The following is a 14,055-nucleotide window of genomic DNA, read 5'->3' on the forward strand; positions in this document are numbered from 1 at the left end:
AAAATGCATTCTAAGCAAGGCGGAAGAATCAGCGTTAGATTGGATGATCTTCTATTCATTTCCGTGATCGCGAGAATTAATCATCTTTACGAGGAATCAAGCGATACTGCTATGAGTTATTATGAGAACAAGGAAGTGATTCAATGCCCTGAAAGCAGAAGTAAAACGTTCGTTGCGCAGCATCTTTTTCCTGTTATATAAGTTATGCAAAAAGTGTAGGACCGTTCTAAGTATTGTCTGAATGGTTCCATAGAGTTCTAAGCCATTGTTAAGCAGGCTGATTATCTCTGCTTCATTGTGGGATTTAAAAGGTGGAATTAGTCCTATTTTTTTAAATATAATCTTAGCGTTTTTATTAAAAAAAAAAATCATTATTTATTTGCAATTTTTATCTTTCTAATTGTAATAACCTCACCAAAAACTATACTACATGGTAGCAATGGACTGGGAAAAACACAGCTGTGTCCAGAGTGTGTGCACGCTAAACGGAAGAAAAAGAGCAATTTTGGTTTTCACATGTTTTCCCTCCAGCCTCCACCATTATCCGGGAGATGAAATGAGAAGGAAAACTCACACACAAACGGATCATTCAACCGACCGACACAAAAGTGTAATAAAAGAATGTAAATAATAATAAAGGCCCGTAGGGGAACGGGGGTGGAAAAGGTGTGTGTGTGTGTGAAGGGTGCTAGGGGAGGCTTAACCCTCCCGAGGCGGTGGTTCAGCTGCAGCTGCTGCTTATTACGCAAATTTTATGCACTCGCCGGCAAACACGAGCAACCATGCAGCCCGCGACCAACACCGTCCTTGCCCGTCGCCCTTGTCACGATCGTGGCTTTCGTCGCCCAGTCCCCCTGGCTTTTCCTACCCCAGGGCTTTAAAGCTGGTAGGGGTAGAAGTGCCCCAAACCGAGCGATAGAACCACCAGTGTTTTATTTTGACCGGTGGAAAATTCACCGTGCTGACTCGGTTTTGGCATCTGTTTTGCCAACGGGCAACTCCGACAGGGTTCGTTCACAGCGCGCGATCTTGGACGTCGTAGGAATGGAAGGGCACGGGTTTTCCCTAGCGTAAATTACCTCCCAGCTGAGAGTAGAAGCACCGGTTGACCCCCGACTTGAGGAGTGGAGCAAAATGGGGGGAAAAACAGCAACAGAAAAATGAACAATTATAAATACCGTACGCGGAAGAAATTTTGCGGTTTTCCGTACGCATGGAAAAGGGAAAAAATTAAATAATAATAAAACCTCGGAGCGCCGCGATGTTATGCCTCTCTGCTCCTTCCCACAGGAGCGCTAAGGTCATAGCCATTCGCCAGGGTTCGTGAGGGTCTCGTGGTATTCAAGGGGAAAGAGGTGTAAACAAGATCAACATAAATGGTTCAACAACCCAACAGTATTTATCTTTTTTTTATGTCTACATGTTGCAGGACTGCAAACAGCTGATTTTAAACCAGCTGGTGTTTCGTAATGTTTCGACCGGTTTCGAGACTAAAGCCGTTGGATAACGTTCTGGAGACGACGGTAATGGACTCGTTTGCATATCGCCACAGCCAAACCTGTGAACCAGGCGGACTTGTCTCGTATGCGTTTCCTCTAGTGTAGGATTTAAGTTGCTCTCACACTTTTATCATCAGGCTTTTTAGATAACTGTCAACTTTTCCACTCTATTGCTTCTGCAAATTTTAGTATTTACTTCTTTTTATGTACAAGAGCAACTTTATTTCGAAATATTCGAAATATATATATTCAAACCCGATCGGTGGATTACCTTTTTTGTTTTTGAATTCTTCAACTCATCTTTAGGTTATGCAGTGTATTTTCCACGCAACATTGTAGGCAAAATTAACTTTAATTTTATTCTTACTTAATTGTTTGCTGTTTTTTGAGTAATTTTGAATCTTCTTTAAGGATAAGGATTTAAGAAAAAATTTGCATTGGGGTCTTGAGGATATATTTCAGATATTTGCTGTTGTTTAAACCTTACTTTACCCTATGTTTTCGCATCATCATGCGAACCAGGCTTTGATTAGTTTTAAACTCGATCGAGAAACGATTTACGAACGAAACCGTTCCACGTCCTCCAATTTGTGCTCCTCGCATCAGGTTCATTAGGTTCGTCTCTTTTGGGTCGGGTTCATGATTACGCACTACCCCCAAAACCCAACCGACCGAGGAACCGAACGATTAGACGGATCGATTTCGTGGAAAGAAAGTGCCCGATTAATCAATCGTTAATGCCACCGGCCGCAGGTTGCGTATTACCTTGGCCAGCCCGATCCCAAATGCACCGGATTTTCCGCTGCCGTATCTTAGTTTTTTGTTGTTTTTCCCCTCGATCGTTTATTGCTCCTCTCGGTTTGGGTTCGCTCTGCGCAGCGGAGGGTTGACATAATCGCAGCGATTGCTCAACCGGAACCTCCACCATCTCGGGAGGAGATCGGCCGGAACCCGCACCCGTACCTAATCGATCCGACCTCTTGTGCTCGTCGGTGTAAATGGGCCAAAAGTGGGCTAATGGGTAGGAAGGAAGGGATTTGAAGTGTGTATTTTAAGGGATTCCTCTGTTTCTTGTGTTTGTTTTGCGTTTTCTTGTTGCTCGTTTCAATGCAGTGTGATGCTTTTTTATTCATTCGGTCCATCCAACTCGCACCGTAAACATAAGCCAACGGGCCGGGAATGGTGGTTGGTCAACATGATTGGACCCAAAACCCGATCGGCCAACATTTCACGCGGTCATGCAAAGTGTCCCAAGCGGTAAATTGGCGCGTTGTGTAGGCCGTCTAGTGTCCCCCTCAATTGAAGTTTCACTTCGAGTTACGCCACAACACGTTGCGTTAATTTTCGGTATCAGGTAGTGAGTGAAGGCAGCCATTAACCGAAGCATCGGCTTCTCACACCGCCTCTCGGGCCACCATCGAAACACCTTCGACAGCATCCAATCCTCCCCGGGGGCTTCGAGTTGAAGCTCGATGATGCGCACAATTCTCACGCGATTACGCCAGCTCGGAACGAGATCCACCCCGTTCGCCTTCGGGAGGGATGGTTGCATCTTACGTCGAGAAACACTGGCACCCAGCGGTCGCTGCACAGACGCGGGAACTTTTCACACTTGCCAGCCAACCTCAGGCCAACCATCTTGACGGGGCCACTTATCGTTCGGGGATGATTCTTCTCGCATCGACGAGATCCGTGAGCCTGTGAAGATCTCAGAATTCAGCGTTCGCTCGCATCGATTGGCTCGGTGAAGGATGTCTTTTCTTTTCAAACCCTCCCGCGTCGACGCAAGGCCTCTTTGCGTTTTCCCTTGTATTGCGCGTTACATTACTTTCAAGAAAAGAAGGGAAAAAATCTCCTTACCCCCGACGGGGTGATGTAATTTGGCAAGCTCCCTACGTGGGGTGAGATAATTAGAGAGCGGTTCAACCTTTCCCGCCGGTACACTGGGGTTACTTTGGGAGGGGTTGTTTTTTTCCTCGCAACTGCTACAGTTTTTTTCGGCTCGGTTTATTGGCCATTGACGCGTAATATTGGTTCGCCAAAATCTTACAGGAGTGTGAGGAGATGGGATGGCATGGGCTGGGCGTACGAGTAACAGTAAAATGTTCGGTTTGGGCGATCGCTAATCCGAGGTTAGCTAAGGTAAATTCCCGGAACAATCAGTTCAAAATTGGGCAGCGAGCGAAATTCCCAATGACCAGTTTTGACAACTTAACCCTTAAAGAAAAATAATGTGTGTTGCAGTAATAAACCTTTCCAAGTCCTATTTGATTTAATGATTAGAGTAAAAAACATATCGATAAATATGCAATGATTTCAAAGTGGTACACCTGTTGAAAACACACGAAAAAATGTTGCCGAATCAAAGTTGTGTAAATTTTTCACGATTCCTGAACTGGTTCCCAAAAATCAACTTTTTTTGTTGAAGTTCTTTTTGATTTTATGTTCGATTATTGAGGTGTATTCCATCACGATCAGATTGCTACTCCTATTTTTAATATTTTGAAAATGATTTTTGAAAAGAACTATGAGATCATCGGAACATAACATGATAATATTTAAACATATTTGAATGCAACCATAATAGGGTTATGTTTGGTGTGTTTCTGTTGGAAATGCTTAATCCATTTTTGTGTGATTTTTGTTGAAAAATGAAATTCTCGTCATATAGAATATACTTTTGGTTAAAAGCAACAATATTGTCAACACATTTTAAAATAGTAAAACTTTAAACATTACGATCTACTTTGTAAAGGTTCGTGTAATTAAAATGTTATAATGTAAAAGCGTTGGATTCAGACAATAAATAAAACTAGTGCATCTCGCTGATCTTTTTAAGATTCGGTTTTACCAAATTGTCTACTATATTAAGGGTTAAATAAAGTTTAATCTGTGTTTCTTTTTTTCTTTTCCCCACCATAAGCACGTGCATCGTAAGGAGAACTTATCGCAAACCCTCTAGGGTCATCGTTGTTGTAGACTAGGGGGGACCACAATTTCCCATCAGCCTTCTACCCTCTACGCTCAAGTTCCAAAAATGGTCGACTATTGCAACACCCGGCCAACCTCGTCGACGTTGGCAGCGGGCGCCCCAGCCCTGCCCAGCTTTCGCTCCGCAAAGGCACGCAATCATCGGGAAAAATCGACGCACCATCACCACAAGTCGCTGGGCGAGGGCGGAGACGCGGGCCAGCAGGCACGGATGCGAACGGTACGGCTGGTACGCCCACCGAGTCACGGCCACCGGAACCCACCGAACGGTACGAACTTTGGCTTTTCCATCCGGGGCGGGCTGGAGTACGGGACCGGCTTCTTCATTTCCGCTATCGAGCGCGATTCGGAAGCGGATCGGCAGGGATTAAAGGTAGGCACCGATGGCCGACTTCCGATGGGCTTTGGAAAATTAAACAGAAAAAAATATTCGATTTGTTTTGGATCATTTCCGTGTGTGTGTATGTAGGTGGGCGATCAAATTATTCGGGTCAATGGATACCAGGTGGAGGACGCGGTACATCGCGAGCTGGCCCAGTTTATCGCCAACCAGGAGCGCTTGATCATGAAAGTGAGAGGCCTTGGCATCGTTCCGATAAAGGAGTAAGTCTAGCCGTCAACGGTAAAGCGTAGGCATCGTGTTCTAATTATTGCGTTCTTCCGTTTTTAGACGTACCGCAGACCCACTGACCTGGCATGTGGTGTCTTTCGGGGCGACGCGGGACAAAAAGGACACCCTGCTGCTGTTGGAGGACAGCGTAGGCTGTGGTCGCGACCTCAAGGTGATCCTCTCGGTGGCACCACGCACCAAGCTGGGCTGCGGGATCTGCAAGGGTCCGGACTGGAAGCCGGGTATCTTCGTGCAGTTCACCAAGGAGGGTGGGGTGGCACGGGAGGCTGGGCTGAGGCCGGGTGATCAGATTCTCTCCTGCAATGGCCACAGCTTCGCCGAGGTGTCGTTCGGCGAGGCGGTAGGGATCATGAAGTCATCGCACGTGCTCGAGCTGGTGGTGCGACCGAGCGCCGGGTTGGACCTCTTTCCCGGCGAGTCCAGCGGGTACAACAGCTCGGCCAGCAGTGTCAATGGCGACCAGAGCCCTTGCTGGGGTGATCAAACGTCGAAGCGGCTGAGCATCGTACGGGAGGAGTCGATTTCGCACGAACGTCGTCGTACGGCGGCCGCTTCCATGGGTGAGCTAAACCGAGCAGCGGGTGAAAAGACATCCTCCGCCCCACCACCAGCGCCACCACCACAACCCCAGCAGCAGCAGAAGGAGCCACCGACTCCCCAACAGCAACCGAAAGCCGGCGGGTCAACGACGTTGGGTCAGCATCGCAAGAAGAACACCACAATCATCGAATTCTCGGAGCGCGGCACCATCGTGAACCCCGAAGCGAAACAGAGTGAAACGAAAACGATCATTGTCGAGGTGCATCGGAGCGCGTCCACCGGCTCGGTCGGTGCTGTTGCAACCGGCGGCAACGCTGCAGGTGCACCGCCAGTCGCAGACGGTCTGAACGGCTCGATCATTCCTCCACCGCCACCCCTCTTTGCGGACAGTTTTCTACCCGTCGCTTCACCGGGTGGTCCCGGCGGTGCGGACGTTCCATCTTCCCCGGCAACGATGACCCCACCCCAGCCGTCTTCGGAGCCAACGTCGATTGGCTCGTCCATTTCCGCGGCAAACAGCTTGAGCAGTGCGATATCGGACGAGTTGCGCCGACGGGCGCAAAAGAAAAACGCCCCCCAGGGAGCGGACATCGGTCTCGCATCGGCAGCCACTGGGCCGGCCGCCGCCCTGACGGAGCTGGAGAACCGACTGAAGGAGAAGGGCACCAGACTGCGACCAGTAACGATGGCCATCTCGGACGAGCGTCACACGGCACTGATGGACGAGTTCCGGGCGGTGCACAAGCGTATGTTCAAGAACGGTTTCGATAATGCCGAGCTGAAGGTAAACTTGCTTCCTTGCACCGAAATACCTATACATGAAAGGTTTTGTATTTCCAACATTTCTCTTTCTCCAGAAACAACCATCGAAAGCCACCAACAGTGAGCAGTCGAACGTCCAGCCGGTCGCGGATGGCATGACGAGAAAGTCACCGAAGGGGACGATGGGTCGCGTGGCGGCCTCGGAAATGGCCAAAGCGAGCGGTGACAGTGCCGAGCTGGAGTCGATCGAATCGTTCAAACTCACCAACCCGCAGCCACCGCCGGCACGGCCCCCGTCCTACTACTTCTGTCCGCAGGCGACGGGCCCACCGACGATGAAGAAGTCGCAGAAACCGATCGCTGTCACGATCAGCGAGTACGCCCACAGTGCGGCGCGCTTGGACGAAACCAAAAAGGGGACCCGCTTCGACTTCGCCCAGCTCCGCTCGGTTACGGAAGCGATCGTTGGTGGTGGTGGTGGTGGTTCGGTTCCAGTCAAGGATTTCCCATCCGCACGACAGGTTCGTCCGTGAGGCGTGCTGGGATAGTTGTACGCGAATTGACCGTGCAAAGTAAATGGCGACCAAAAATAGAAAAAAAACGATCCGACCGTAACCTTAGGTATAAGTTGCAGAACATCACCATCAGTTAATCGTAGTCGCTCAGTCAATAACGAAGCATGTGTTTATCTATATTTCCGGTTATGCTTCACAATGTTTGTGGTGATATATTTGTTTTTTTCCCTTATAAACTATGCTAATGTAGGGCAAAGCTGCTAGAATGTGTTAACCTAAGTTAACGCAATCGATGGAAGATAATTGTGATTGTAAAAACTACATCTTATTGAAGAGTATAATAATATATACTAGCATGGTACTAGATCGTATAAGAAAAAAGAAAACATGCGCTCAATGATACGTGTAGGTCGAAAGAAATAATTACAAGGACAAAAACGATAACATAAGATGAATGATGTGTTGGGGTTGAAAGAAATGATTGCAAACACATAATTCTTTCACAATTAAGTAAATAGCTGTATGTATTAATTAAATAGCATTAGAAGCCACTAAATGGAATTATTTTTTTATGTTTCTATTTTTCTTTGCTTGTAATAATCATAGGAAAACCATGCTACCACGGCCGAGTTCGATAACAAAAGCAGCCAAGAAAAGGTGCGCTCGTATAACTGCGCTTTGCGATCCTTGTAAAAACGCTCTTCATCTTCCTTGTCGTCGTCTTCATCGTCGTAACTGAAATAATCCCTCTGCTCAGACTGATCCCCACCAAAGTCGTCGTCGTGTGCCACCCCGGCCTCCTTCAGACTGGCGCTAATGTTACCCTCAATATGTCTACCGAATTCGTTATGTTTCAGCATTATTCGCTTCAGGTTTGGTGCAGCTGCAAGCACCGTCGACACCTCTAGCTCGGTAATAAAGTTGTAGCTTAACGAGCACACCTCCAGTACGGGTAAATGAGCGCCGGTGAAATCTACACCCTCCAACATGTTCATGTGAAGATACAAGCTCTCGAGCTTGGGCGGAAGCATTTCAAAGGACAGCCGCGTGATCCTATTCATCGATAGGGATAAGGTCGACAGATTGGTCATTTCTTTGAACACCTCCGCATTCAAGCGCATGAACCTGTTCCGCGACAAGTTTAGCGTCTGTAGGTTCACCAGCTTGCTCAGGTTGCGAGGGTCTGAGATTGCGTTGTCATTGAGATCAAGGTAGCGCAATGGGTACACCTTTTCGGTAGGCGGCACGATCACTTCCTTTATATATCCATCAACAAAGGCGGCGTACTCCAAATCGAGCTGTATCTCAACCACTTTTAGTCTACTTCTGAAGATATGAATTGCCCGCGGGTGCTTCAGTTCCCCGTGCATCGCAGCATCGTACGCTAGAATGTTGTCCCGATTGAGCTCATCTCTCATTCTTCTGTGCTCGCTGTGGATGCTAATCTTACGCGTTGCCGCCTTGTCGTTCTCAACCAAGCGGGACATATTTTCGTTGGGTATGTACAAAAAGTCCGGGAGCGCACAGGCAAACACTTCAGAACCGGGATCACAGCGATGCTCCCAGAGAGCAAGTGTGGTCACATTACAGGTGACCGAGGTGGCTAGCAGGAGCCAAACACTAGAATTAAATTTCAAATTCACTTCGTTTAACTTTGCACATTATTTTCCTCATCCACAAGACTTACACCACGACGCAACTCCCTCTAGACATCCCGAGGCTACTGTGGTCAACCATTTGTGGGCATCAGCGACGTTCATACGACACTGCTGGCTAACGACAGCTAGAGCAACTTAAATATAAAATCCTCTACATCCGAGCTTCCATTGCCATGCCCTTATCGCACTCAATGTGAGCCCAACCGATATACTCTATGACGCTGTCGGTGTTTAACGAAATCGCCAGGAAGCGAGTGACGTGATTCCGCTTATTTTTCTGCCATCGCATGCGAGTCAGTGCCATCCGGTCCATGGACTGTTTTCTCCTGGCATTCTTCGAACGGCTTTGCATGGACGATAGTGTATCCAATGTTGGCATAAATGTGTCGGTGCCTTGTGCTATTCGTTCAATTCAAGGTTGTTGTACGCTTCACTAACCTTAAAAAACTTCATAAGAAAGTTGATAATTCAATCATCCCCGGGAAAGTACATAAATGTGTGTCTTGTGCTGTGCGACGAGCAGTGTGTTAGTGTTTCCTCGTATTTCAAGTTTATCTCGAACGTTACAACATGTGACCGATTCAGAACGGCGGATAATAGTAAGTGATAAAAAAGAACGTGTTCTGAGACGGGGTAGGAGATTTTGCTTCTTTCAGTTTCTTTTCAGCGCCTTAGCAGATCACATTACAAAAAATAATCGCTGTAACACAATGAAGTTCCTGGTGAGGTATGGCTCGCGAGAGTTAAACTTTTGTCAGTTATCTTAGTCTACGATATATTCTTTCAATTATCAATTCTTTGGTAGATTATACTTCTACTTGGGAATGCATTGTGCTACAATCCTAGCAAAAGAGTTTGCTCATCGATGTGTCGCCGGTTCGGAAGCGTTCGTCTGCGAGCTACAAAGTTTCCATTATGATCCTGAAGAAAACATTCCGCTGTTTCACTTACCGAAGGAAGTGAATGCAATTCGATTCGTTAAAACGTTCTACAGCACGTACCGAGAGGACCAAAAGATAAATTGTTACGACGGGTTGCTGCACAAGCAACTTAATTCACCGATAGCAATCGAAATTAATCGGAACTACCTGCAAAGGATCGAAATACCGCCGAACCTCGAGTACGCTGACTTCACGCAGAACGAAATTGAAGAAATATATGCCCCATCGAACCAGTCCTATTCCCTGCGGTTCTTAAACCTTTATGGAAATACCGATTTACGACCGTTGGCCATAGCCAATATAAGCAAGTTCGTCAACCTCGAGACGCTCTACATGGCTGGATGCTACTTGCATACCATCCCGGAAGGACTATTTGACAACATGAACCGTTTGAAGCGTCTTGATTTGAGTGACAATCATTTCAGTCAGATCGATCTGTCACGATTTCCGCAAAGCCTTACGGAATTGATACTAGAGGATAATAGAATTGATAGTTTAAATTTTCCCAACGGCCGCTTTCCGGTGCTCAAGGATCTGAATGTCGAGGACAACATCATCAATAATGTGGACATTAGTGCACTCCTTGCGATGGCACCAAAGCTGAAGCTAATCGCACTTGGTCGCAACCCCATCAAGCGAGCCCAATTGATTGCGATTCTGGACGAGCTCGACCGGCGTAAAGTTGCGTACTACAACACGGAGATACCAGAAGATGACGTATGTTTATCGGATGAGCGTAAATTCCGTGGTCTCTGCATTCCGGAGTCAAGCTTTCCGCTCGATGCTGAAGATTGGGTGGGAATTGTGCTACTAGTGGGACTGCTGATAGTCGTGCTGGTCGGCATAGTGTTCGGTGGTGTTAAACTGTGGACAAAGTATCAACCGTCATGGAAAGCAGTTATTAATACTAATCGTTAACCACGATCTAAATGAGAAAAAGAGGAAAGAGCGTGTAAATAACAATTAAATTCGTTTTATTTTATTCATCGCTTAATTTGTTGCTAAATTCTTACAAAAATCGTAAAAAATAGTTTCGAGATACTGTAACAACTGTCAGATAAAGACAAGATACAACTGAAATGTTAGATAGATAAACTCAACTAATAAACCACTTGTTTGCTCCAGAGCCATTCAGGGTTTACCTTGGCTGAATAAAGAAAATCCAACAAAGTTGCAAATTAACAAAACACAAATCAAAACCGCCATCACTAATGTTTATAATGTAAAAAAAAATTAACTGAAACAGGGTTATGGTTTAGCGGTCAAAAGCAAATGCACACTGTGAATGAATATCCTCTCAACATTTACGCCTTAACTAGGAGTAAGTAAGGTGAATAAATTATACTTTTGAAACATAAATTATGAAGTAATATTTCAATATTGAAATAAACGTGGTAAAGTATGAACGAAAAATGTGTATGATGGTTGGGTAGTTGATAGCTTGACAGTATCGTCGTCTTCATGTGTCGTTTGCTATATTGATAAGTTTGTTTCCTCATCTTGTTCATCTGGAACATCAAAGGTCAAGAGCAGAATGTTGGTAATGGATCGGGTACACGGAAGTTCCGCTATCAAATATATTATCGTTTATTTTCCAACATAAACGTGGTGGAACGTGATCGTAAATAAGGTTTAAAAACATATTTTCAGACAACTAGAAGAGTGCATCGAATGCATGTTGTTACGTAGAGCCCTTGTGATTATAGCGGCGTATTTATCTCCAATATAACTTTGTCGCGTAAGAGGGAGGAACAATGCTATCATATTTTCCTTTCCAAGAAATAATCGGCCACTAGAAATGATAGGAACTGTAAAATGATTCTGAACAGGATGGAAGAATTGCAAGTGTCATTTAGTGTTGTTCTGTAGCTGAAACCAAACGTTTATATCAGTTTTCTTCCTCCACGGCAATGCAGTTCTTTTTGAGGTATTATTTTTGGTGGCAAATCAGTCGCTAGCTATCCTAGGATTTGTTTTTCATTCAAATAATTATCGTTTCGGTGACAGGTTATGTCTATTCCTGCTGGTAAATTGCGTCATTGGCCGTGCAGAACTCAATACTCATAAATGTTTAGCCGGCTCGGAAACGTTCATCTGTACTCTGCCAAGTTTTCATTACAACCCCGAAGATAATATCCCGACGTTTAGCCTGCCAGCGGGCGTGAATGCGATTCGATTCGTCAGGCCATTGTATGTCGCATCGTTTTTGGACAGAACCATAGGCGTGTACGATGCATTGCTGCACATACAACTAAACTCTCCAAAAGCAATCGAAATAATTGGTAACCGTCTCACTAGGATCGAAATACCGCCGAACCTCGAGTATGGTGATTTCAAGGAGAACCCTATCAAAAAAATTTACGTCTTATCGAATCAGTCGTATGCCTTACGATACCTAAATTTGAATGGAAACTACAGATTAGGCTACTCCATCCCAACCAATATCAGCAAGTTCGTCAACCTCGAGACGCTCTACATGTCCGACTGCAACATAATGATCGTGCAAGAAGGAATATTTGACAACATGAACCATTTGAAGCATCTTAATTTGGCAAATAATTATATCAAGCTGTTCGATCTATCGATATTTCCGCAAAGCCTTACGAAATTGAAAGTACAGGATAATAGAATCGATAGTTTAAATTTTCCCAGCGGCCGCTTTCCGGAGCTCAAGAAGCTGAACGTCGAGAATAACCGCATCAAAAATGTGGACATTAGTGCTCTCCTAGCGATGGCACCAAAGCTGAAGCTAATCGCACTTGGTCACAACCCTATCAAGCGAGCCCCATTGATTACGATTATGGACGAGCTCGACCGGCGTAATGTTGCCTACTACAACCTGGAGCTGCCGAAAGATTCCGAATGTCGAGCAAATGAACGCAAATTCCGTGGTGCATGCATTCCGGAGTCAAGCTTCCCGTTCGAGGCTGGAGACTGGGTGGAAATTGTGCTGCTTGTGGGGCTGCTGATTGTCGTGTTGGTTGGCGTTGTGTTCGGCGGTGTTAAGCTGTGGACAAAGTATCATCCATCATGGGAAGTAGTAAATTATTTTAACCGTCAACCTCAAGAAACCTCTTAAAAAACGTTTAATATTTAATCGATAAAAAATTATTACAAATAAACATGGCTTCAGTACGCAGTGATTTACATTGTTAGTCAAAATCCTCAATATATACAAAACATAATCAGCAAGACTGTGCCCAACTATGATATCGGATGCTATGATTTTGATTTACCCTATAAATGTACTAATCCTGACGATGACCGATGCGATTATATAAAACTAGTCATTTTTAAAAAAATTTTAAGTTTTTGCTTTTGAACACTCTCCACTGAAGAAAAAACTATGTAGAAATGATATAATTAATAAAACAAACTGAGCCATTTATTTCATGTTGCTATGGTTTCTTAAATTTTGGACACCATCTTTTTCTTTAAATTTCAAAGGTCGGAGCTCACACGAATTTCCATAGTAATACAGCGCGGTGAAAAGGATGGAGCATATAACGGTAACGAACTAGGGATGTTAAAATATCCAAAACAAAAAAAAAATTTTTTTTATTTGAAAATATAATAAAAAATTATTAGAGGCATTTTGTGTAACTCCGTTACACCGAGCATGCAGAGTGATGTAGGTAACGATTCAATAATATCCCAAAGACATATTTTTACACTAAACAGTAGCCGTTAATGAAATCCTCAAATATTAAGGTTTGTTAGCGTTTTGGAAATAGGTACTCAAATTGCCCATTCCAAAGCATTCAGCAAAAGTTTCAAAGCCATGTTTCCTAGTTTCAAGTTATCTAGTTACGTTCAAAGAATTACACACTACGTCAATAGTACAGTTCCGTTACAAATGATTACAGCTCATATTTCTAGGATGCCAGAACGGCGCGATTACCTTCAATGCAGCAATGACGCGATTTAGCCTTCATGGTTGCCATTCCAAGAAATCGGTCAATGCTAGTGATATGAAATGTGACATGAAATGTGATAAAAGATTGTAGAATTGCAACATTCTTTCAGTTAAGATCTGACCCTCGAACAAAATAGGATCGGAAAATGTTCTACCCTTTTACAATTAAGTTCTTAGTGAGGTATGATTCGTATTCGCCTGTCGCTCAACAATTGTGCGAGCTTATTTGTGTTATGCTCATTATTATAAATTGTGTGACAGGTTCGGGCTATTTCTGGTGATATATTGCGTTGTTGGCCGGGCAGAACATACTACGCATAAATGTTTGGCCGGTTCGGAAACGTACGTCTGCACTCTACCAAGTTTTCATTACAATCCTGAGGAAAATATCCCGCAATTCCACCTTCCAAAAGACGTGAATGCGATTCGTTTCGTTCAGACATTCTACTACACATCGAGGAGGGACGGAACCTTAACTGTGTACGATGGATTGCTGCACAAACAACTCAACTTTCCAAAAGCGATTGAAATAGTGGATAACCGTCTGAAACAGGTCGAAATACCGCCGAACCTCGAATACGCTAATTTCGAGGACAATTACT

At 44.8% G+C, this 14,055-nt stretch overlaps 1 protein-coding gene across 1 annotated transcript; it reads left to right on the forward strand.

Moving 5' to 3' along the window:
• The first annotated feature begins 4,488 nt into the window (after nt 1–4,488).
• Nucleotides 4,489–6,956, forward strand: LOC131284451 (uncharacterized). Its single transcript, XM_058313310.1, has 4 exons — nt 4,489–4,863; nt 4,960–5,093; nt 5,161–6,445; nt 6,519–6,956. The coding sequence occupies exons 1-4, from the start codon at nt 4,537–4,539 to the stop codon at nt 6,954–6,956; spliced, it is 2,184 nt and encodes a 727-aa protein (XP_058169293.1). The 5' UTR covers nt 4,489–4,536.
• Nucleotides 6,957–14,055: the final 7,099 nt, after the last annotated feature.

The sequence above is a fragment of the Anopheles ziemanni genome, chromosome 3, assembly GCF_943734765.1.
Source record: "Anopheles ziemanni chromosome 3, idAnoZiCoDA_A2_x.2, whole genome shotgun sequence".
Classification (NCBI taxonomy): Eukaryota; Metazoa; Arthropoda; class Insecta; order Diptera; family Culicidae; genus Anopheles; species Anopheles ziemanni.